At 48.1% G+C, this 23,909-nt stretch overlaps 2 protein-coding genes across 2 annotated transcripts in view; one reads left to right on the top strand and one right to left on the bottom strand.

Annotated features, from left to right (window-relative positions):
- Window positions 1–23,909, bottom strand: part of LOC139684162 (uncharacterized) — a 1,455,962-nt gene that overhangs the window by 115,388 nt on the left and 1,316,665 nt on the right. Inside the window, 1 exon segment of the mRNA XM_071579763.1 lies at window positions 20,123–20,148. Coding sequence (XP_071435864.1) covers window positions 20,123–20,148 — 26 coding nt within the window.
- LOC139684161 (uncharacterized) overlaps window positions 1–23,909 on the top strand; it is a 1,434,678-nt gene that overhangs the window by 53,956 nt on the left and 1,356,813 nt on the right. The window contains 2 exon segments of the mRNA XM_071579762.1: window positions 10,100–10,814; window positions 16,265–16,272. Of these exon segments, the coding sequence (XP_071435863.1) occupies window positions 10,100–10,814; window positions 16,265–16,272 (723 nt within the window).

The following is a 23,909-nucleotide window of genomic DNA, read 5'->3' on the forward strand; positions in this document are numbered from 1 at the left end:
ACCTACTTTCCATGCACACAAAACTGTTCTAAACTCTACACCAACAGATATATTGATAAAGTAAATCTAATCTTCCCCATGGGGTGGATTAAAAAGTATTTGGGTCACCCTCACCTTCATGGGTCATGTCAGGTGCTGGACATGGGGGAAGCTTCTGGCAGCTGCTCACAGAACCCACCCCTGAAGCCCCCCCACTACCAAAACCTGGTCTTGCTAACCCAATGCACTGCCCGGCATGGAACACCCAGAATGTGGGTCAGCTGGTCTGTGCCCAGCATGGATCACCTGGAATGTGGGTCAGCTGGTCTGTGCCCAGCATGGATCACCTGGAATGTGGGTCACCAGGTCTCTGCTAAACAGGGCTCACAAGGAATTTTGGTTATCAAGTTTTAACCACTTTGTCCACTGATGCTTGAGGAGGTGTGAGCTCCTCTGAAATCTCTTTCCATATTCCAAGCACTTGCAGGGCAGTTCCCAATGTGGATGTGTTTCATTCGCTTAAATACTGCAGAGAAAAAAAACCCCAACACTTCAGGTTCAAATATTTTCCCTAAACAAAATAAAAACTTTTCCAAGTTAGTTGTTTATACCAAAACTGTTTTTTTCTTGTTTGTTTTGCTTTTTCTTTTCTCTCCTGTATTTTTTTTTCATTAATTAGAGTTGCAGAAAGAGATACAAAAATGTTGGGGAAAAACCAAGGTTTCTTTGAGAAGCAAAGAAAAATCTTACCACCAGAAGCTCCTTTTTTGATAACATACCCTGTGGGGGAGAACAGTTTCTACCTTTTTTTTTCTTCTGTTTCTCTGGCGCTTGTGGTAGATATCTCTGGCCCCAAGAGACTTGGAATTCTGTCTTTGGAAACATAAAGCTGTTGCTCAGGAGAAGCTGTTTTTTAGCCTTTCTGGTCCTCATGAAGAGGTGAGAGAGGGGGAAATAGGGAGAGTTTTCCCATGGGGTTACCACTTTGCTCTCTTTCATTTTCCCTCCCTGAATTTTCAAAAGTCCTTCTCTGAGTCCAGGAGTGTTTGGATGATGCTCTGGGGCACAGGGTTTAAAGGTTATGCTGGAAGGGAGAAGTTAACCTGAGCCAAGAAAGTTCTAAGTTGGAGATGCAATTTACTAGAAAGATTACAAGAAATGCAATGATACAGAGAAAAACTTGTTTCAGCCCTCAATAAACCAATTGTATAACCCATCCCCCTGGGGCATGAACATTATGGTCTTCATTAGCCCCTGTGCTGAGTGTCACGTGGTATTCCTGAATTCAGAGTAAAAGTAAAGGAAACCTTTTGGTGAGGATGATGGTCCCAGTCTGGTCAAGAGTGGCTGTTGCAATTCTGTTAAAGTCTTAGTCCCTCTCTGGATCCAAATAGTGATACCAGAAATGCCAATCCCTGAAGATTTGACATGCTCAGGTTCAAGTGGGAATGCCCTGCACCTCACCCAGGCTGGGGACTTCCACAATGGGTGATTTGACCCTGTGAATCCTGGGATATTTTTGGAGTCTTTGATGGTGTGAGTCATTGCAGCTGCCTATTGTTCCAGCCCCTAATGGCCCATTAGCAGACATGAGCCCTCAGGGTGGGTGTGAATGTGTTGATGTCTCCCCAAAGGGGAGTTATCACAGGTGATTCATTGGTGTGAAGACACAAACATTCCTGTGCCTCCCAGGGTTCTCTCACACCCAGCTTGTAGCCTGAGGGCTGGGGTGGGCTCTGTATTTATACTGAAAAATGTCTAAATTTGTTTTTTTCACATCTTCCAAAATACAGTTTTTTTCCTTGTTTTCTGTAAGGACTCCTCAGCTCTGAGAAAATTTGTCTCAGCTTCTCTCTGAGGGAGGTTTTGAGATTCCTTCTGCAGGAACTTTTGGAGAACATGGCTGTGCTGGGCAGTCAATGGAAAGAAAATATTTTGTTTTCCTTTAAAAATATTTTAGCCACCCTTCTACCCCTGAGGGGGAGGTGTCAGGAGAAAATGTGGAGAATGAAGGAGTGGTTACACAGAAAACTGAAATAATCCTGTTATTAAAAGATGTAGAGAAAAAAATAGGGTGGATCCATGATGGCCCATTAGCAGAGGTGAAAATCTCCAGGCCATGTGTGGGAATTGTCTCAGTGCTCCCAGGGGGGAGTTATCACAGCTCAGTCCCTGTGCAAGGCCGAGGAAAACACACCTACCTGGAGCCTGAGCTGGCAGGTGTGCACACCCTCACAACCTTGGGGGTCACTTTGCACATCATCAGCTCCACCTGCACTGTCTGAGTCATCAGCATTCCAGCCTTTCACACCTGGGCACACATTCTTCTGCCAGGAGAACAGGACCACCCTTATTTAATCTCAAATTCCCCTCCCACTCCCAATTAGCAGGCATTTTGGGGAACAGAGAAAAGAGAAGGAGGATACCAGAAGTTTTGTGTCACCCAGGACATTATCCACCACTCTATTCCCTTTTTCTTTTTTTCCCTTTTCCCCAGTATGCCCTGAATAACACATTAACTCTGCACCTCTATATCCAATATTATACACAAATAGGAACAATGGAACAGACAGTTTTACACCACAAATAGGTCCTCTTCAGGTACACACCATGTTTCCCTGTTTTTCTGAATTACCCACCAAGTGCAACTTTGTCCTTGAGCAAAATCAATCCCACAGATGGGTTTGCCTTTGCTTGAGACAGGACTGATCCACACGGTTTCCCCTGACACACCTCTCAGGTGCACTGTGGGGACTTTCTCTCCATCTGTGCTGTGAAGGGGCTCTGATTGGGGTTATCATCCAGTTATTAAAATTATTAGAAATGCCTCTGCCCAAATTAAGGTGCAAAGAGGACCAGATGCCAAAGTCAAGAGTGTGGATTTTATTTAAGAGTAAATGTGAGGCAAAGAAAGAGAAATAGGAAGAAATAGGAAAAAGGAGAGGGGGAGGGAAAGAGGGTGACAGAGAAAAGTTAAAACAGGAAATGTATCCCCACTCCATGGAACCCAGTGGTGTCCTGTGGGTCTGGATCTGCAGTCTCCTTGGTGCTGAGGATCCCCCAAAACAGAGTCCAGGTCGATTTTTCTGGGATTTTCTTCTCTGTCACAATTTATCTTCACAACATTCCTTTCCAATGAATGTTCCACAAAGCTGCACCCACAACTGAGAAATGTCAGTGGTGCAGAGTGCAAGTATTTCCTAAAATGGTTACAGGTCTTGGGAGCTGGGAAAAAGTTTTCCTGTATTTTATCCATGTCCAATTTGCAGTCCAAAGCTGAAACTCCTTCTGATCTAGGAAGGGGGTCTCAACCATTTCCCATGGAATAGTTTCTTTTATTCTGTTAAAATCTTTTAGTTCACATGTGAAAATCTCTGTAAAATTAAGACAAATTATCATAATAAATCTGAAGACTTCTGAGGAAGAACTGGGAATATTGTTACATAGTTGTATTACTTCAAATATGCAAAATCTCTTGTACAAACTCTTAAATTAAACTGGGTTGTCTTTTTTAGTTCTCAAGTGGTTGAACTGTAAGTATCTCTCCATAAGAGAAGACTAAGAGATTATTCCACTCCTTTCCACATTTTTAATATAAAGAATAAATTAATTAAGCAAATGTAAATAAAAATGGTTAAAAGGGTTTTTAAATATAGTCTTGCTAATATTTGATTTCCCAATGAATCCCTCTCAATGAAACCACCACCAAACAACAAAAATATTAATTACTACAAATTATGGGGTGAATAAAAGTTTTGTTGATTACAAACAGCTCCATCTCACCTGTTGGCAGGTCCCTATAAAAAGAAAAGGTAAAATTTTACCAAATAGAGACTGATTATTCAAAGGCAGGCTGGGATAATGCTCCTAGAGCAGACACTTGAGCCTGAAATGCTGACAGTCACAAGGTGACACATCCTGAGAAAAAGATTCTCATCACCCCTTGGCTGCTTTCTGTGAGCCTTCTCCTGCACATCTGCTGGCAGTTCCCCCAGTCCCAGCTGGTTCCTTTGATCTTCAGTGGGGAGTGCTGGAATTCCTGGAAAAAGAAAGCTACACAAACCTCCCAAAAAAAGCTACTCCTTAGTGAATCAAGTGGTTCAACTGCATGAACTTGGGATCTCTCTGGTGGAGTTTTAGCTCCTCTTCCATGCAGAGCTTTCTGCACTGCTGTTGTTGTTTGCCCCATCTTTCCAGGGGGTCCTCGCCCATTAATTTCCTGTTCAGAGGCAGTGAGACTGCTTGTAAAAATTCAGCAAGAACTGCCCCTTGTGCTGGGTTTCATTGAGGGTTTTAGGAGGCTTCTGCTCCTCACCCTGGAGCCATGAACTGACCTTATCAGTTGGGCAGATAACACGTGCTCCATTTGCTCCAGTGGTTTAACTTTGTGCCATCTGGGAAGTGGCTCCAGCCCCTCAGCATCCCACTGCATTAATAGTGACTGGATTTCCATCTCCCCTGATCCAGGGCCAGGCTTTGATATCTTGGGAGCCACACACGGTGCCAGTTTAGCAGCACTTTGCTGACCCTGGCACACAGTGGTTGTTTCAGCTTTAATTAAGGGTCAATCTGCTCCTTCCTCATCATCAGCTGTCAATGCAAACCTGATGTTTTGCTCTTTCTCACAACAACAGACTGGCTCACTGTCTCTCAGCTCCTCCCCTGAACACAGGAAGTTTGAGTTACAAGGCTTTGTTACGGGTTCTACATCCTGGAAATCTCCCTGAAAGATTCTCCCTCTCTTCTGCACCTTCCAAAGCTCCACCTGAATCTCTCATACATGCCCATGCTCAGCAGCAAAGCAGTGCCACCATTTGCAGCCTGTCTTGGAGCTCAGCAGCAAGCAATGCTCCCACTGCAGCATTTTGGCCTAATTTTTCCCTTTATCTGAAAATACAATTATTTTGCCTCGATATTGCAAAGACAGGATTATTTCAGATTTCTGTGTAACCACTCCTTCATTCCCCACATTTTCTCCTGCCAACTCCACCCCAGCACAGAAGAGTGACTAAGAAACTTTTAAAGGATGGACAGCAAAATATTTTCTTTCTATTGGCTGTCCACGAGGGCCATGCACTGTAAAAGCTCCTGCAGAAGGAAACACAAAACCTCCCTCAGAGAAAAGCTGAGGCAAAGTTTCCCAGATTTCAGGACTCCCTACAGAAGAGCCCTCAGTCTCCACAGGTCCCTCAGAGGAAACTTTGCTGCTGTCAAAGGCACTTTGGGGCAAGAACATAACGCTGCTCTCACTGCAATAAAATAACAGCACGTCCTGGTTTTCTGGTCTTCTCTGGGGTGAGGATCCAGCAAAACGGAGAGTCCAATGGATGAATACACTGGCCCAGTTACAGGTGCTGTGACGAATTAGGACTATGTTAGGATAAACCAAACTGTGGATTCTGCACACTCTGTGGCAATTCTGATGAACTGTTAATAATGGAACATTTGCAGCAGCTGCCCAGGGCACACCGGCACATTTTCTGTGCTTTTAGTTTGAAATCTCATCAATAATCCTCTTTTTTAACACTTTTTAATGACTATTGAAGAAAACTAAGGAGAAAACCAAGGTGAGTACAGTGCTGGTTGTGCCAGGCTCATTCCTTTGGCAACAAACACATGTCGTAGCAGTCATCAGTCTCCTCTCTTGCAAACCACTGAATGAAAGAGATCAGCAAATGGACCTGTGGGCAAACATCTTGGCCTCAAAGCTGTATCATTCAACCCAGATGCAGTTTAAAAATCAAGACAAGGATTTCTAAACAAATTCATGTATAGATCTATTCTTCAGGAATGTGTGTTCTTTTAAATCCTGACTTGAATTTTCAGGCTCCAGAACAAAACTTCTTTTATCCAAGACATAGTACAGCAGTTTCAGGTCACTCAAATTCTTCTCTGCTCAGAAACACACAAATAGCAAAGTTATCACATAAAGCAATGTTGAACTAAGGAATCAGTCCCCAGGTGACAGACTGCTGCTTTATTCACTAAGCCTTAGAATCTTTTAACTTGCATTTCATTGCCAAAGAAGATGATGGAAGAACTCCAGCCCATATGCAAGAGTTACAAGTCTATATTTGGGACCACAGAGAACTTCTAAAATGAAGGTTGAAAATGACTTCCACGTGTGAAAGATTCCCAGGTAGGTTGATAGACAAGGAACAGAGGTCCATTTTGGGAGATGTGAAAAAAACAAATTTATACATTTATCAGTTTAACTCCCGGTCCACCCAAGACCTCAGGCTACAAGATGAGTGTTTGAGTACCCTCGGAGGCACAGGAATGTTTCTGTATTAACATCAATGACTCAGGTGTGATAACTCCCCCCTGGGGAGGCATCAGCACCTTCACACCCACTCTGAGGGCTCATCTCTGCTAATGGGCCATTAGGGGCTGGAACAATAGGCAGCTGAAATGACTCACACCATCAAAGACTCTAAAAATATCCCATTCCTGCCTTACAGCATAACCTTTAAACCCTGTGCCCCAGACCATCATCCAAATACTCCTGGACACAAAGAAGGACTTTTGAAAATTCAGAGAGGGAATATTAAAGAGAGCAAACTGGTAACCCTATGGGAAAATCTCTCCCTACTTCCCTCCCTCTAACCTCCTCATGAGGACCAGACTTTGCTCAGCCCAGAAAGGCTAAAAAACAGCTTCTCCTGAGCAACAACTCTACATATCCAAAGACAGCAGTCCAGGCATCCTGGGGACAGAGATATCTATCACAGGCACCAGAGAAACAGAAGGAAAAAAAAAAGGTAGAAACTGTTTCCCCCCCCAGAGTATCTCACCAAAATGCAGCTTCTGGTGGTGAGGTTTTTCTTTGCTTCTAAAAGCAACCTTGGCTTTTCCCGAGCCTTTTTTTGTCTCTTTCTGCACCTCTTAGGAATTAAATAAAAAAAAAAAAGAGAAAATAAAAGCAAAACAGAAAAAAAAAAAACAGCCAGGATTTGGTATAAACAACTAACTTGTAAAAGTTTTAATTTTGTTTGGGGAAAATATTTGAAACTAAAGTGTCGTTTTCTTTTTTTCTCTGCAGTATTTAAGAAGATGAAACACATCCACATTGGGAACTGCCCTGCAAGTGCTTGGAATATGGAAAGAGGTTTCAGAGCAGGACACATCTCCTCAAGCATCAGTGGACAAAGTGGGTAAAGACTTGATAACCAAAATTCCTTGTGAGCCCAGTTTAGCAGAGACCTGGTGACCCAAATTCCGGGTGATCCATGCTGGGCACAGACCCTGTGACCCACATTCTGGGTGTTCCATGCTGGGCAGTGCATTGGGTTTGCATGGCCAGGTTGTGGTAGTGGCGGGTCTTCAGGGTTGGGTTCTGTGAGCAGTGGTCAGAAACTTCCCCCATGTCCAGCACGTGACCTGACCCATGAAGGTGAGGGTGACCGAAGATCTTTTTAATCCACCCCATAGGGAAGATTAGATTTACTCTATCAATATATCTGTAGATGTAGGGTTTAGAACAGTTTTGTGTGCATGGAAAGTAGGTTTGGAGCAGTTTTGGTTTTTGTCTGTAGTGATAGAAAAGCATAAAAATCGCACTTTCCTTCCCTGGCTCCAAGCCCAGCCTGTCCCCTCCAGGGGTGGGTGTTCCCCTCTGGTTCTGGGTTGTTCCTTTGCCCATGGGTAGCAAAGCACCCACTGCTGTTACAGCTGGAGAGTGTTGGAGCCCTGAACCATCAACACTCCAGTCTCTCCCAGCTTTGCACCCCAAAAGCTGAGAAGGGTCAATCTGTCTCCTCAAAGCAGCCCAATCCCACTGAAAATGGCTCAATACCACCTTAAAATTATTATTGTTCTTATTTTCTCCATGGAATTCTGGGTCAGCCAGTGCCAAACCTCAGCTCTCAGCAGGCTGAGGCTTGGTCTTGCACTTCTGCCTTTGCTCAGCCAGAACATTTTCAGTGTTTAATGAGTGTTTACGTTCCCTCACAGGAGGGAGGACACTGAACCCTTCCACAAAAAGAGAAAACTAGTATGAAAAATTCAGAGAAGACTGAAAGAAGGAAATAACTTTTGCTCTCAATTGTCTTTCCATTTGCTTCTCTTCTGCTTTCCTTAAATCAATGTTATCCACAACATCAAGTCTGTAGGTGATGGCCAAAAAAAAGCATCTTGAATGGGAATCATTTAATAAACCTAAAACCAAAAAGAGGAATTTGAAACTCTCTCAGATGAGCACAGTTTAGGAAAAGGGCTCCTCAGTCAATTAGAAAACTTGGCTGATGCTGCTCATTGTGTACCTGAAAATTTTAAATAAAAAATTAAAAATTGTCTTACATGTCCTAGTTTAGTAGGTGGGATCAGTTTATCCCTGTGTGGATGATCAAAGCTGTGTATTCCACACCCCCTCTTCATTTCCCAAAAACTGTTAACATGGAGCATTTGCAGCAGCTGCCCAGGGCACAGCTGACCCCTCAGGCTGGGAGCTGGGTGTGAAAGACATCTGTGAGATAAGAGCTGGGATAACTCCCCTGCAGGGAGTCCTTAGCACCTTGACACCCAGCCTGAGGGGGCGTGGCTGCTAATGGGCCATCAAGGGTTCCAAAGTACCCCCTGACTACCAGAGTTAATCACCCATTGTGTGACTCCCCGCCCAGGGGGAGGGACTGGCTGCTCCCTGGGGTACATATCCTGGGGGAAGACCTCAGGGGACATTCGTTGGATTGAGAGGAGGACCAACACCTCGACAGGAGGAGACCACCACCTTCAACCAGTCTGTGACCACCACTCTAAACCAGACTGCAACTGTCAGCTGCACCAACAGGTTTGCCACTTTGCACTTTTCCTTTGGACTTGGGGGAGCCACACAGGGTTCAGCACAGGGGCTAAGAAACCCCTTTGTGCTTGTGCCCCAGGGGGCTGGGTTATACTGCTGGGGTTTTGTGGGTTAAACCCAATTTTTCACTTTGTGCCATTGCATTTCTTGTAATACTTTCATCAAATTGTAACTCTGACTTATAATCTCCTTTGTGTTGTGTTTGTTTCTCCTGCCAGTTTCCCTTTAAACCAGCACACCTCCCCACTTGGGTCTTCCACCACTCTCTGGAAGGATCTGAGCTGTGACCACCACTGGGACAGGACCACAGACGCCACTGGGTGAGGACCACTGGCTTGACTGCCTGTCCCAGCAGCACAGCCTGACTGCAGTGCTGACTCTGAAGGTTCCTGCCAGGGTTTTGGGGTGTGGGGAAGGTGAATCCTATGGAAGGGGGGCGAATCCGTCTCTGTGCTGTGGCCACGTGTGTTTTATGGGAGGGGGAGGCTGGGCACAAACTTGACTGGACAGAGTGGGCTGGGCTTGGGAAGTTTCTTCTCCCAAGTTTGTTTAGCCCACTTTATGAGTTGTTTTCAGCAATTTTTCTTGGTAAAGAGTTGGAGTTTTCCCCCTTATATTTAGATGTATTTGTTCACTTTCTCTGCATTGCAGACATCTGAGTAGGGAACCCTGGGCAGGAGACTTCCCTCCAGAATTACTCCCTATTGCAATTTATCTCAACTGAGACACTGGTGTGTTTCTAGAGATAGATTTGAGAGTAGAAACCCCCAACCAATGTGCTAACATGTTGGTTTTTTACCCCAGAACAGGATTTCTCCTTTCCAAACATTGAAAGGATGCAGAAGGAGACTGCCAAGAAGATGAAGATGCCCCGGGACCCACAGGCAGGTGAGGAGGAAGTCAGTGCCCCTTTGCCCCTCTCTTGTGCTGCATCTTCCAGCCCAGCATGGCCCCGGCTGCAGGACAACCCCGCTGCCAACGCCGTCCTTCCAGGGCCGGGTTTGGGGGGATGTCCTTGGCCTTCCCTGTGGGCCGGAGGCAAATGCCCTGACTTTCCTTGTTCCTTCCTGCCCCAGGCCCCGAGCTGAGCATGGAGAGCACGGAGGACAAATCCCCCGGGCAGAACTTCACAGCAGAGGCTGTTTTGAACAGTGCCATGGTACAGGAAGTCACTGGGGAGGAAAAGCCACGGCGATCACACAGGAAGAGGAGCTCCAAGCCGACCCAAGAGACATCCGAGGAGGAAACACCCAACATGTCTGGGGAAGGCAGTCAGAGATTGAGCCAGAGCTCTGACCTGGTGGTGCAGCAGCAACTTCAGAGAAGGGAGAAGCGCTACAAGTGCTTGGAATGTGGAAAGAGTTTCAGACAGAGCTCAGATCTGATTCGCCATCAGCACATCCACACTGGGGAACGGCCTTACACATGTGAGGAATGTGGGAAGAGCTTCAATCACGGATCCAACCTTAAGCAGCACAAGAGGATTCACACTGGGGAATATCCCTATGAGTGTTCTCAGTGTGGGAAGAGGTGTCGGACAAGCTCCAATCTCCTGGTGCATCAGCGCACACACACGGGGGAGAGGCCCTACCCATGCACCGTCTGCGGGAAGAGATTCAGGCTCAACTCTCATCTCGTCACGCACCGACGTATCCACACAGGAGAGAGGCCTTATCTTTGTGGGGAGTGTGGGAAAAGCTTTAGGCAGAACTCTGAGCTTGTCATCCACCAGATGATCCACACTGGGGAGAGGCCCTACGAGTGTTCCGAGTGTGGGAAGAGGTTTCAGACCAGCTCACTTCTCCTTGTACATCAGCGAATACACACAGGGGAGAGGCCTTTCCGCTGCACCGACTGCGGGAAGAGATTTAACCAGAACTCCAACCTCATCACCCACCGGCGTATCCACACTGGAGAGCGGCCATACAAGTGTGACGAGTGTGGGAAGAACTTCAGCGTCAGCTCCAACTTGACCAAACACCAACGAACCCACCAGTAAGGGAAGCCCTGTGCGTACTCCAAATGTGGGAAGAGCTTTGTCTGCTGCTCCAACTCCATCACTCATCACAAGAACCATGTTTTGAACACAACTCATGAACCACATTCCCAGTGATCCACGTTAGGAACATGCCTGGCTGGTGTTCTCCTCATCCTCCTGGTTCTCTGTGGGCACATGAATTTACACAGGAGGAGGAACATCCATGGTGTCAAGGGTTTAGTTAGGCCCAGATTTAGGCTTTGTTTTCTAGTATAGGCCTTGGACAATCAGCTGACTTGAGCCAGGTCAGGCCAGTTGACTTCTATAGGCCAATGATATTGCCTACCATATTCTGACGTCATCTCAGAGAGAAAAAGAGAGGGAGGAGGGGTCTTCCTTCTTCTTCCTGCTGGATGAGCAAAGACTTGGGGTGAAGCTCAGCGGTCCTGGGGAGAGACCAAGGCCCTCCAGCAGTTTATTATCTTTTTTAGGAAAGTAGAATTTTTTTCCTATTTCTCTTGCTACCTTTTATTCTTAGTGTGTAGTTTGTATTTTATTTGGGTTTTTCTTTTTCTCTCTATTCTGTTTAATATACCAAAATCTACTGAACTATGGTCTGTTGTTTGTTTGTTGGGGTTTTTTTGGGGTGGGAGGAGGGTGTGGGAGGAGGAGGGACTTTTCCTCTGAAATGCTTCTTGGCATTTTGCTAAGTCAGAACCATCCCACATGGGGACACAGACTGATGTGTGAAATTCATTGGGAAGGGGGATTTGCTGACTTTTGAACTTAAAAATCTCCCCTGCTCTCACTTAGTTCTTCCGGTTGCCAAAAGCAATTCTGAATGGGGTTTGAGATATTTTCCAAACTAAATAATTCTATAATTCTAATTCTCTGAAGGCCACCCAACCCAACCCCATATACATTCACATGATTCGGGTTTTTTGTGGTTTTTTTTAAATATTTTATTTGATTCATCTCCATCTCTTAAAATCACCTGAAATTGAAGTTTAAATAAAGAGATCTAACAAAGACATCTAAATTTCCATCATTCTCTTGGGAATTCAGGCAGGAATTTTTGGTTTAAATAGATATTCAGGAAGATTTCAGGGTTCTGTGGGGATTTGGGGGAGTTTTCTGCAAAACTGGAGGTGTCCAGACCGACTGACATTTCTCAATCATTTTGCAGTTCAATATCTGAGAGGGATTGATCTGTCAGCTCATAACACCTCCGTCCCACCCCCAAATGGCTCCATGCTACCTTGAAATGACTCAATCCCATCACAAAATGGTTTAATCCAATTTCAATCCACTTAGGGGGAGTCACCAGCAGGAGAAGGGATGCTACAAATCCAGGGAGAATGGGATAAAATTGCGAGGGCTTGGATGCAAATTGGGAGGGTTGGGATGGGACTTGAAGGGGAATGGGATGGGATTTGGGAAACGTGAGATGGGGTGTGTGGAAAAACCGAGGGAGTTTCTGTGGTGCCCTCCTATCCTGAGGAGGGTAATGTGAGGGAGTGTGGGGGACATGTGACATCAGCACTTGGAGTGGGAACCCACAGAGAGGGACACAGAGAGCTCTTTCTGAGGGGATCCTGCTGCTTTGCAGCAGTTCAGGGGGCTTTAAATATCTTTTGAGGGTTTTGCTTCTTTTTCTCTTGGGCTGACTTCACCCTCTTGCAATCGGGGTGATGAGATGACTCTATTGACAGAAAAATCCTGCTGTTTTATATCTTGTTTTAAGGGTTCTAAATGGCTTCTCGGAGTCGTCCCCCCCCGTCTCATTCTGGGGGTTTCAGTGACCCCCTGGCTCCACTGCTGCCTGAGGGGAGTTATAATCCCCAATTCTGCAATGTTGGAAGTGGCTTGTTGGGGACCCAGATTCATTGACAAGTTACCTGTAGGAGGGTGTCTCCCCTTCCTCCAGATCTGCTGGGTTGGGGCTGGGACCCCTCCACACACAGGGAGCATCCACAGTATTTTCGGAGGGTATGGGAGTCACTGCGCACTGGGATCAGCCCAGCTGGTGTCACAGAATGCCAGAATGTGATGAGTGGGAAGGGATCCACAAGGATCATGGAGTCCAAACCCTCAGCCCTGCACAGGCCCATCCCCAAGAGTCACACCCTGTGCCCAAGAGCATCATCCAAACCCTCCTGGAGCTCTGGCAGCCTTGGGGCTGTGCCCATTGCCCTGGGGAGCCTGGTCAGTGCCCACCACCCCTTGGGGAAAGAACCTCTTTGGAAGGTCCAACCTGACCCTGCCCTGACACAACTGCAGGCCATTCCCTGGGTGCTATCCCTGGTCCCCACAGAGCAGAGATCAGTGCCTGCCCCTCCTCTGCTCCTGCCCAGGAAGTTGTACCTGCAATGAGTTTTCCCCTCAGTCTCCTCTTGTGCATCTCGACATAAAAAGTGCCCCCAGCTGCTCTTCAAACACTGCCCCTACAGGCTCTATCCCATCTTGGTTGCCTCCCTTTGATACTCTCCAATGGCTCAATCTCTTCCATCTGTTTTGGTGCCCCAAACTGCCCCAATATTGCAAGGGATATAAATGCCAGGCCTGAGGGTTCTCAGGGGTCATTGTGACACAGGAGGGCCTCATGGAACCCAGGGGACACTGTGACACTGCAGGGAGTTCGAGAACCTAGAGGACATTGTGACACTGCAGGGGCACTTGGAACCCAGGGCATACTGTGACACTGCAGGGCCCAGGGTACACTGTCACACACACAGAACCAGCCAGCCCTGCCCAGCACTCAACAGCAGCACAGAGGGCACTTCCCAACCCTGCCACCCCTGGCGCCACAAGAGGAGCCCAATTGGCCTCTCTGTACCCAGCACCAAAGGCAGACACAGCCCTGGCACAAGGGGCAGCTGCAGCTGCTCCTCACTGTGCCCAGCAGGGCACACACATGCACCCCCCGGCACAGCAGGAGGCACATCCAGCTGCTCCTGAGCCAGCACAGGGCAAACCCCTGTGCCCCTCCAGGCCTGCACAGCTCCCTCTGTCCTGTCATCACCTCGAGCAGCTGCCCTGCACCTCTGGGGCTGCTCCCTGCAACTTCTCATCTTAAAACTGGAGGTCAGGACTCCAGCACATCCCTTCTCTGCTCCCACTAGTGATGATGCCAAATGCCCTGTGGGGTGGGTGCAGAAATGGCAGCAGAAGAACTGGCAGAACAGGGTGAATCCCATCTGGGCTGCTGCCTTGTGACAAAGGTATCAATGCCGGGGTGGAGCACCTGCTGTGAAGGTGTGTCATGGGGGTGCTCCTGTACCCAAGAGTCAGGCCCCTGAAGAACAGCAGAACAACCAGCAGGTGGCTCAGACTGCTGCCATTGAAGGGGCTCAGGTGCCTTGGCATTGGCAGCACAAGAGGGAATTATTTATGGCCAGGACACCTCAAGCCATCGAGGAAGAGATGAAATATATGGATGGGCTTGTGCCTGAGAGGTGGGCTTAGCCATGGGAACTGTTGCACGGGGTATCCATGGATGTGAAAGCCTAGAAGGAGGAGCCTCTATGGGTTGGAGGACGATGACTGGAAGAGAAATAAAGGCAGGCCAGGCAGACTGACTGGATCACACTGCCCCAGACTCCCCATGGGAAGGCCCACATGCTTATGGTGATGGAAACAAGCACAGGAATTCTGGAAACATCCCCTGTGCCCCGTGGCACTGCCTGGAACACTGTCCTGTGCCTGGAGGAGGAAATGTGATGGTGACATGGAACTCCTGAAAGAACTGAATCAGACTATGGGACTGAATTCCAAAACAACCTCACAGACACCTGGGCCAAAGAACCTTGCCTGAGTGGGTGAATCCCATGCCCTGCCATGCAGCAGCCTCTGGGAAGATCCAAGGGTGCAATGGACAGGAAAAGGACACACTGAGAGCAGCGGGTGAAGGGACCTGGAAACATTGGGATGCACATTTAGCAGAGACCACCTGGTCAGTCCACACTGGAGCATCTCCCCATAGGTCTGGGCCTGCCCAATCAAAACTTTCAGGTTTTGTAGAAAGGATTAATGTTTCTGAAGTGCCCATTAAAACATGCTGGGAAAAGAGTCTGCATTGTTCCTGCCTCAGGCCAAGGCAAACCCATCCAGGGGTTGCTTTTCCTCAAGGTCTCAGGTGCTTTTGAGGGGTGATGTGGGAGGAGAAAAACTCCGGTGTGTGCCTTGAGGGAATTTGATTTTGGGAGAGAAGGGCCAATGGATCAATTCTATGACATAAATAATTATCCCTTCTGTGCTGGCTGGGTGGGCATCACCCACCTGAGCCATCAATCTCACCCACAGCTGTTCTGGGCATCTCAGCCTTGTTTTCCTCTGATCGTTGCCCTCACACCAAGGAAGAGGGAACTGCTCTAAAACTGGCCTAGTGCAGCAGTGCTGGAATCAGAACTGACTCCAATGTGCAACCTGCAACAGTCCAGTACTCCACACCACCTTCCTTGCTTGAGAGACTGTTCCCAGGGATGGAGGCCAAAGTCATGGCCTGAGTGAACTCAACAGACACTTTTGTGGCCATTTTATGACCTCCTGACAGAGCTGTTCCATTCCCTAAGGGAGTGATGTCTGTGTGTGTGTCTATCAAAAGAGAGAACTGGGGAAGGTGATGAGGAATTGGAAGTGTGAGACCTGGCATGACATAAAAGGGATGGAGTAAGGGCTGGACATTGTCCTGCTTTCAGCTGGGATGGAGTTAATTCCCCTCAGGAGCTGTTTTGGATTCAGAAGGAGAATATTTTGATAACACATTGATGCTTGGTTGTTTGCCAAGTCATGTTTATACCAAGTCAAGGACTCTCTTTTGTTGTTTCCTTTGTGTCTCCTACTCTGCCATGAGGAGTTTCCCAAATGAAAAAAGCTGGGAGAGCTGAGCTGAACTGGCCAAAGGTATATTCCACAGCACAACATCTCGTGCACAGTATATAAACTAGGGAGAGTGACCTGGAATGAGGTGATGTGGTTTTGGGAAGCGAAGTCTGGCACTAGTCAGTGGCTACTGAGCAAGTGCATTGTGTATCGCTTGTTTTTTGCCCATTTATTATCATTACTTTTAATATTTACCATTATTATTGTCTTTTAATTTGTTTTCAATTATTGAACTGTTCTCACCTAAACCTACAAGTTTCACCTTGATTGTCCTCCCCATTCCACCGGGCTGGAATGGGGAGAGACGGGAGGCTGAGGGAGTATCTGTGTGGCGCTTCACCTCCAGCTGGGCCCCAAACCAGGACACCAGGGAGTTCTCCCTGCAGGCACAGAAATGCTCCCTTGCTCTTCTCCAGGGCATCCCCTTCCCCAGGTGAGTGTGTCCACTCCAGCCTGAGCAGTCAGTCCTGGCTCCCACCCTGTGATCCCTGCAGGGCCCTGAGCTGGAAGTGCTGCCTTGCAGAGGGAGGGGCTGTGCTGTCCTGGGGCCATATCACAGGTCCAAAGGGAAAGAAACTTGAGGAAAAGCAAAGGACAGGGAGCAATGAAGAGAGACACCTCTGACAAAGTCACACCAGTTTTCAGATAAATCTCCCTCAGATAGAAATGTATTTCCTTCCTCTGGTCAGTGTTGGCTGAGGGTGGTGTGAGCAGCAGGAGCTCTGCCCATGTGCTGTCAAGGCCTCAGCTTTGCTCTGCTGCACTGGGGACATGGAGCTTCTTTATGACAGCTCTGACCACCATGAGGCAGGTCAATGTAACCCACCTTTTATAAAAATATCAGGCTTTGTCCTTCTGACTCTGCAGCAGAGAGTCTGAACATGTCCTTGGAATAATTTTCTCTGTGTTTTTTTTATTTTCAACCACAATTCATGGAGAATATTCTACCTAAAGTTATAAATTTTCATGCTTTTCACTGAAAATATGAAAAGCCTTGAAACAAGGAAAGATTTAAAGGCACTCAGCTCTCTGTAGCTTAGAGCAGAGGCAGGAGAGCTGCAGTGTCCATCACTCTCTTTCCCATCTGCTCTGAGCTTTCCCTCGTGCTCCAATCACATTGAGTTCACACCAAGAATTCTTGAAAAACATGAACTTACAAGTGCTTGTGCAGTGCTGAGAGCAGGGCAGTGATGCTTCCAAGGGCAGATCTGGGACATCTCCTCAGTGCCAGCCCAGAGGTGCTGCTGTGATGGACAGAGCACGATCAGAGGCTTCCTGGAAAGAAGCCCCTGATTTATTCACCTTTTGGAGAACCAGATTTGCAGTTGTATTTCATCTCTAGAACTGAAATATTGATTTGTATGTGCCATGGCCAAGCCAGACATGCCAGGCCAGAAGATTGAAAGAACAGGATGCTTCCGTTTCACGTAGGTTCTGCTTTAATGCCCTCCCTGAAATGTGCCCTGGAAACTGTCTGGGGTTGATGTGGGGGCTGTGAGGATTCCCAAGCCTTGCAGCAGCCCCTGAGCAAGACAAGGAGCCCTCCCAGGGGCTGCTCCTTCCCTACAGCCCTTGTCCCCAGCCCTGCCAGCAGCTCCCTGGGCAGGCTGAGAGCTGCCCCTGGCAGGCAGCAGAGTCCCTGCCCCAGCACAGCACCCTGGGCTGCAGGACCCTGCTCTGCCCCACAGACCTGGGAACCCCTGGCTGCACCCTCCGGCTCCACAGGTATTCCAAAGTGCCTCCCAACTGTCCCCTCCTCACACATCCCATCAGCTGGGGCTGGACCAGCTTTAGGAGATGCCTCCAGGTACTCACTAGGGCAGTGGGCACAGTCCCAAGGCTCACAGAGCTCCAGGAGTGTTTGGATGATGCTCTGGGGCACAGGGTTTGAAGGTTATGCTGTAAGGGAAAAATTAACCTGAGTCAAGAAAGTTGCAAAGTCGGAGATACAATTTACTGGAAAGATTACAATAAATGCAATGATAGAGAGAAACTTCTTTGAACCCTCAAAAAACCAGTTGTAGACCCCATCCCCCTGTGGCATGAACATTATGGTCTTCATCAGCCCTGTGCTGAGTGCCACGGTGTATCCCTGAATTCACAGTAAAAGGAAAGGAAAACTTTTGGTGAGGATGATGGTCACACTCTAATAAAGAGTGGCTGTTGCAGTTCTGTTAAAGTCTTATACCCCCTCTGGATCCAAATAGTGGTACCAGAAATACCAATCCCTGAATATTTGACATGCTCAGGTTAAAGTGGGAATGCCCTGCACCTCACCCAGGCTGGGGACTTCCCACAACGGGTGATTTGACCCTGTAAGTCATGGGATTGGTTTGAAGTCTTTGATGGTCTGGGTTATTGGAGCTGCCTATTGTTCCAGCCCCTAATGGCCCATTAGCAGAGATGAGCCCTCAGGGTGGGTGTGAAGGTGCTGATGGCTCTCCAGAGGGGAGTTATCACAATTATCACAGCTGAGTCATTAGTGTGGAGACACAAACATTCCTGTGTCTCCCAGGGTTCTGTAATGACCCATCTTGTAGCCTGAGGGCTTGGGTGGGCCCTGTCTTGCTACTGATAAATCTAGAAATTAAGTTTTTTTCATATCTTCCAAAATGCAGCTCTGTTCCTTGTCTATGAACCTACTTGGGAATCTTTCAAACTTGCAAATCATTTTCAACCTTCATCAGAGAAGTTCACTGTGGTACCAAATACAGAGTTGTACCACAAGGACTGGGATCCTGGAAGAGCAAACATCCCCACACCCTCCCTGTCCCCACAGGCAGAGCCACAGGGACCAGGGCAGGTCCCCCAACAACTGCCACTGCAAATGACCCGGTTTCTGCTCTTGTGGAAACAGGCAAGGACCCATTTTGGCAGGAGATGCTCCAGGAAAGGACCAGATATGTCCAAGACACAGGATTTGGGGAAGGAGAACACACCTCAGTGTCCTTCACACACATCTCGTGTGTGGTGGAACACCTCAGGTCAGAAACATCCACCTGCCCAGGGGCCCAGCAGTGGGGCAGCACCAGGGTGCAAACAGGGCAGGAGAAACTGCTCCCTGCAGACCCCACAGCCAAAGACAGAGAGAAACCACCCAGGCCACTACACACTCCCCAGGCTGTTGAACCTCCTGATACAATCCTGGGCACCAAACCTGTTGTTCTCCTTCCTACTCTGGACCCAGGAGCCCCAACATAGGGCACGATCCTGCCTAAAAAGCAGAGATTGGCAGGTCTGGGGTTGTGGAGTCAGAACAGAACAGTCCTCAGGAATGAATAAGGAATAGGGAGCCTCATGTGTCATCCCATGTCCTCTATCTCTCTCAGTGCATCTCCCAACCCTTCCCAGACCATTCCCAGTCCTTCTGAGTGTCCCTGCAGCCCCCTTGCCTCTCTCCCAGTGCCCACCAGCTTTTCCACCTCACTGATTCTGTTGAGCTCCCAGTCCACCCAGGCCCCTGCTCTGCTCCAGGATGGATTTCTACCCTGCCCAGGTACAGGTGAGGTGGTTCCAGGGTGGGCAGGAGCTCTTGGAGCCCTTGGTGGCCACCAACATGGTCCCTAATAAGGACTGGACCCACCAGCTGCTGGTGATGCTGGAAATCCACCCCAGGAAGGATCACCTTCACCTGCTGGGTGTGGCACATCAGCCTGGAGCACCCCCTCACCTGGGACTGGGGTATGGCCTGGAAACTTGGAGGGAGGCTGGGGATCCTGGGACTAATTCGCAAAGGGGGTTGGGGAAGCCTTGGGAAACTGGCAGGCAGTTTGGGGAGCCTGGTGGTAATTCAGGGGGTTTTGGGGAGGGAATGGACAGGTCCAGAAGAGGTTTAGAGAGTCATGGAGGGGGGTATGGGAAGCCATGGGATCAACTGGGAGGGATTTGGGGGCCTTGGGGGATTACTGGGAAGGGGGTTTAGGAGACTTGGCATACTGGAATGGGTTTTAAAGGGTCCAGGGAGCAATTGGAGGTGAAATATGAAGGAGCCAGGGTTGGCTATGAAGGGATTGGGAATGGCTTTGGGGAGTCCTTGTAGGGCTGAGAAGAATTGGAAGGAGAGCCCTGGTGTTGCTGGGAGTGAGATTGGATCATCCTAGTTGGGATGCGGGGGGGGTGCGGGGCAGAATGGTATCCTGAAGGGGGTGGGAGAAGGTTCAAGATGGTCCTGGGTGAGCTGAGGGCAAAGGACGGAGGGTTTGGGGATGTCCTGGAGGCTCAGTTAGAAGTTTTGGAAGGTCCAGACTCCCTCACACCTCCCAGAGCTGTCACGTGCTGCCTGCAGCAAGACAGTGACAGGGATTGGGGGCTTCGTGTTGGTCTTCTTCGTCCTGGTGCTGAGGCTCAGCTTCTACCTGTCCCAAAAAGGGCGGGGGGTCCTGGGGGTCCTGTCCCTACCCACATGTGTGCCCTCCCAGGGGATCCCCACCTCAGTGTCACCCCCTGTTCTCTCCCCACTGAGATCCTGAGCCATCAGCAGCCACAGCATGGACCATCCACCCCCATCCCTCTGCTGATTTTGGAGGGGTTGCATGTCCCCACAGCCCCAGCTTTTAGTCTAACACCACCTGATTCCACTTTTCCCAGTAAAGCTTCCCAGTTCTTACCAGTCCCAGCTATTAGGGGGGCTGTGGGGAACAGTCCTGGGGGAACCTCGCAGGGAGGAGCCGAGGTTGGGAGAAGCAGAACCAGCCCCAGGATGGATCAGTGGGGACTCCTGTGTGTCCCCTGTGACACTCACATAATACACAATTCCAAGGAACAATGTTCATTCCTCCACTGTTTCTCTGCCAAAAACATCCTATTGAAAGGTTTTCTGCCAACATTTTGCTAAAAGCTCCCAAAGAAACTTCCTGCCAGAGCATCCTGCTGGAGCCTGCCTGCCATAAAGGTTCCTGCTGTTGGGCTCGTAGCTGCCTGCCAAAAATCACGTACAAACCTTTTGGAACACTATGAAAACTCAGAGAAGGCACCTTGAGAATTCAGGGAGGAAAAAGGAAAGAGAGCAAACAGGTTACCATAATGGGAAATCTCTCCCTAATTCCCTCTCTCTCACCTCCTCAGAAGGATCCCACTTTGCTCAGCCCAGAAAGGCAAAAAAATACCTTCTCCTGAGCAAGAGCTCTACATATCCAAAGACAGCATTCCAAGCCTCTTGGGGCCAGAGATATCTATCACAAGGGACAGAGAAACAGAATGAAAAAAAAAAGGTAGAAACTGTTTTCCCCCACAGGATATATCAGCAAAAAAAGGAGCTTCTAGCAGCAAGCTTTTTCTTTGCTTCTGAAAGTAACCTTGCCTTTTCCCCAACCTTTCTGAATCTCTTTCTCCAACTCTTATCAATTAAATAAAAAAAAGAAAAAAAGGGGAAAAAATCAAAACAAATAAATAAAAGAAAACAGGATTTGGTATAAACAACTAACTTGTAAAGTTTTAATTTTGTTTGGAGGAAATTTTTGAACATTATGTATTGGTATTTTTTGTTCATTTTGGTTTTTTTCTCCAGTATTTAAGCAGATGAAACACATCCACATTGGGAACTGCCCTGCAAGTGTTGGAATATAGAAAGAGGTTTCAGAGCAGCTCACACCTCCTGAAGGATCAGTGGACAAAGTGGTTAAAGACTTGATAACCAAAATTCCTTGTGAGCCCTGTTTAGCAGAGACCTGGTGACCCACATTCCAGGTGCTCTATGCTGGGCAGAGACCTGCTGACCCACATTCTGGGTGTTCCATGTTGGGCACAGACCTGCTGACCCACATTCTGGGTGTTCCATGCTGGACAGTGTATTTAGTTTGTGTGGACAGTTTTTGGTAGTGGAGGGACTCCACGGTTAGGTGCTTCGAGCAGCTGCCAGAAGCTTCCCCAATGTCCAGCACCTGACCTGACCCCTGAAGGTGAGGGTGACCCAAGTTCTTTTTAATCCACCCCATGGGGAAGATTAGATTTACTTTCTCAATATATCTGTAGATGTAGGGTTTAGAACAGTTCTGTGTGCATGGAAAGTAGATTTGGAGCAGTTTTGGTTCTTCTCTGTAGTGATATAAAAGCATAAAAATCCCACTTTCCTTCCCTGGCTCCAAGCCCAGCCTGTCCCCTCCAGGGGTGGGTGTTCCCCTCTGGTTCTGGGTGGTTCCTTTGCCCATGGGTAGCAAAGCACCCACTGCTTTTGCAGCTGGAGAGTGCTGGAGCCCTGAACCATCAACATTCCAGTCTCTGCCAGCTTTGCACCCCAAAAGCTGAGAAGGGTCAATCTGTCTCCTCAAAGCAGCTCTATCCTACTGAAAATGGCTCAATCCCACCCTAAAATTATCATTGTTCTTATTTTCTCTCTGGAATTCTGTGGCAGCCAATGCCAAACCTCAGCTCTCAGCAGGCTGAGGCTTGGTCTTGCACTTCTGCCTTTGCTCAGCCAGAATAATTTTATTGTTTAATGTTTACCTTCCCTCACAGGAGGGAGGACACTGAACCCTTCCACAAAAAGAGAGAACTAGTATAAAAAATTCAGAGAAGACTGAAAGAAAGAAATAACTTTTGCTCTCATTTGTCTTTCCATTTGCTTCTCTTCTGCTTTCCTATAATCACTATAATCAATGTTATCCACAACAGCAATTCTGTAGGTGATGGCCTAAAAAAAGCATCGAGAACGAGAATCATTTCATAAACCTAAATCAAAAAGGAGGGATTTGAAACTCTCTCAGATAAGCACAGTTTAGGAAAAGGGCTCCTCAGTCACTTAGAAAACTTGGCTGATGCTGCTCATTGTGTGCCTTAAGTTTTTAAATGAATAATAAATATTTGTCCTACATGTCCTAGTTCAGCAGGTGGGACCAGTTTATCCCTGTGTGGATGATCAAAGCTGTGTACTCCACACCCTCTATTCATTTCCCAAAAACTGTTCACAATGGAGTATTTGCAGCAGCTGCCCAGGGCACAGCTGAACCCTCAGGCTGGGAGCTGGGTGTGAAAGACATCTGTGAGATAAGAGCTGGGATAACTCCCCTGCAGGGAGTCGTTAGCACCTTGACACCCAGCCTGAGGGGGCGTGGCTGCTAATGGGCCATCAAGGGTTCCAAAATACCCCCTGACTCCCAGAGTTAATCACCCATTGTGTGACTCCCCGCCCAGGGGGAGGGACTGGCTGCTCCCTGGGGTACATAGCTTGGGGGAAGACCTCAGGGGACACTTGCTGGATTGAGAAGTGGACCAACACCTCGACAGGAGGAGACCACCACCTTCAACCAGCCTGTGACCAGCACTCTCCACCAGACTGCAACTGTCAGCTGCACCAACAGGTTTGCCACTTTGCACTTTTCCTTTGGACTTGGGGGAGCCACACAGGGTTCAGCACAGGGGCTAACAAACCCCTTTGTGCTTGTGCCCCAGGGGGTTGGGTTATACTGCTGGGCTTTTGTGGGTTAAACCCAATTTTTCTCTTTCTACCATTGCATTTTTTGTAATATTTTCATTAAGTTGTAACTCTGACTTATAATCTCCTTTGTGTTGTGTTCATTTCTCCTGCCAGTTTCCCTTTAAACCAGCACACCTCCCCACCTGGGGCTTCCACCACCCTCTGGAAGGATCTGAGCTGTGACCACCACTGGGACAGGACCACAGACACCACTGGGTGAGGACCACTGCCTTGACTGCCTGTCCCAGCAGCACAGCCTGACTGCAGTGCTGACTCTCAAGGTTCCTGCCAGGGTTTTGGGTGTGGGGAAGGTGAATCCTATGGAAGGGGGGCGATTCCGTCTCTGTGCTGCGACTACATGTGTGTTTTATGGGAGGGGGAGGCTGGGCACAAACTTGACTGGACAGAGTGGGCTGGGCTTGGGAAGTTTCTTCTCCCAAGTTTGTTTAGCCCACTTTATGAGTTGTTTTCAACAATTTTTCTTGGTAAAGAGTTGGAGTTTTCCCCCTTATATTTAGATGTATTTGTTCACTTTCTCTGCATTGCAGACACCTGAGTAGGGAACCCTGGGCAGGAGACTTCCCTCCAGAATTAGTCCCTATTGCAATTTATCTCAACTGAGACACTGGTGTGTTTCTAGAGATAGATTTGAGAGTAGAAACCCCCAACCAATGTGCTAACATGTTGGTTTTTTACCCCAGAACAGGATTTCTCCTTTCCAAACATTGAAAGGATGCAGAAGGAGACTGCCAAGAAGATGAAGATGCCCCGGGACCCACAGGCAGGTGAGGAGGAAGTCAGTGCCCCTTTGCCCCTCTCTTGTGCTGCATCTTCCAGCCCAGCATGGCCCCGGCTGCAGGACA

Source organism: Pithys albifrons, chromosome 33 (assembly GCF_047495875.1).
Source record: "Pithys albifrons albifrons isolate INPA30051 chromosome 33, PitAlb_v1, whole genome shotgun sequence".
Classification (NCBI taxonomy): Eukaryota; Metazoa; Chordata; class Aves; order Passeriformes; family Thamnophilidae; genus Pithys; species Pithys albifrons.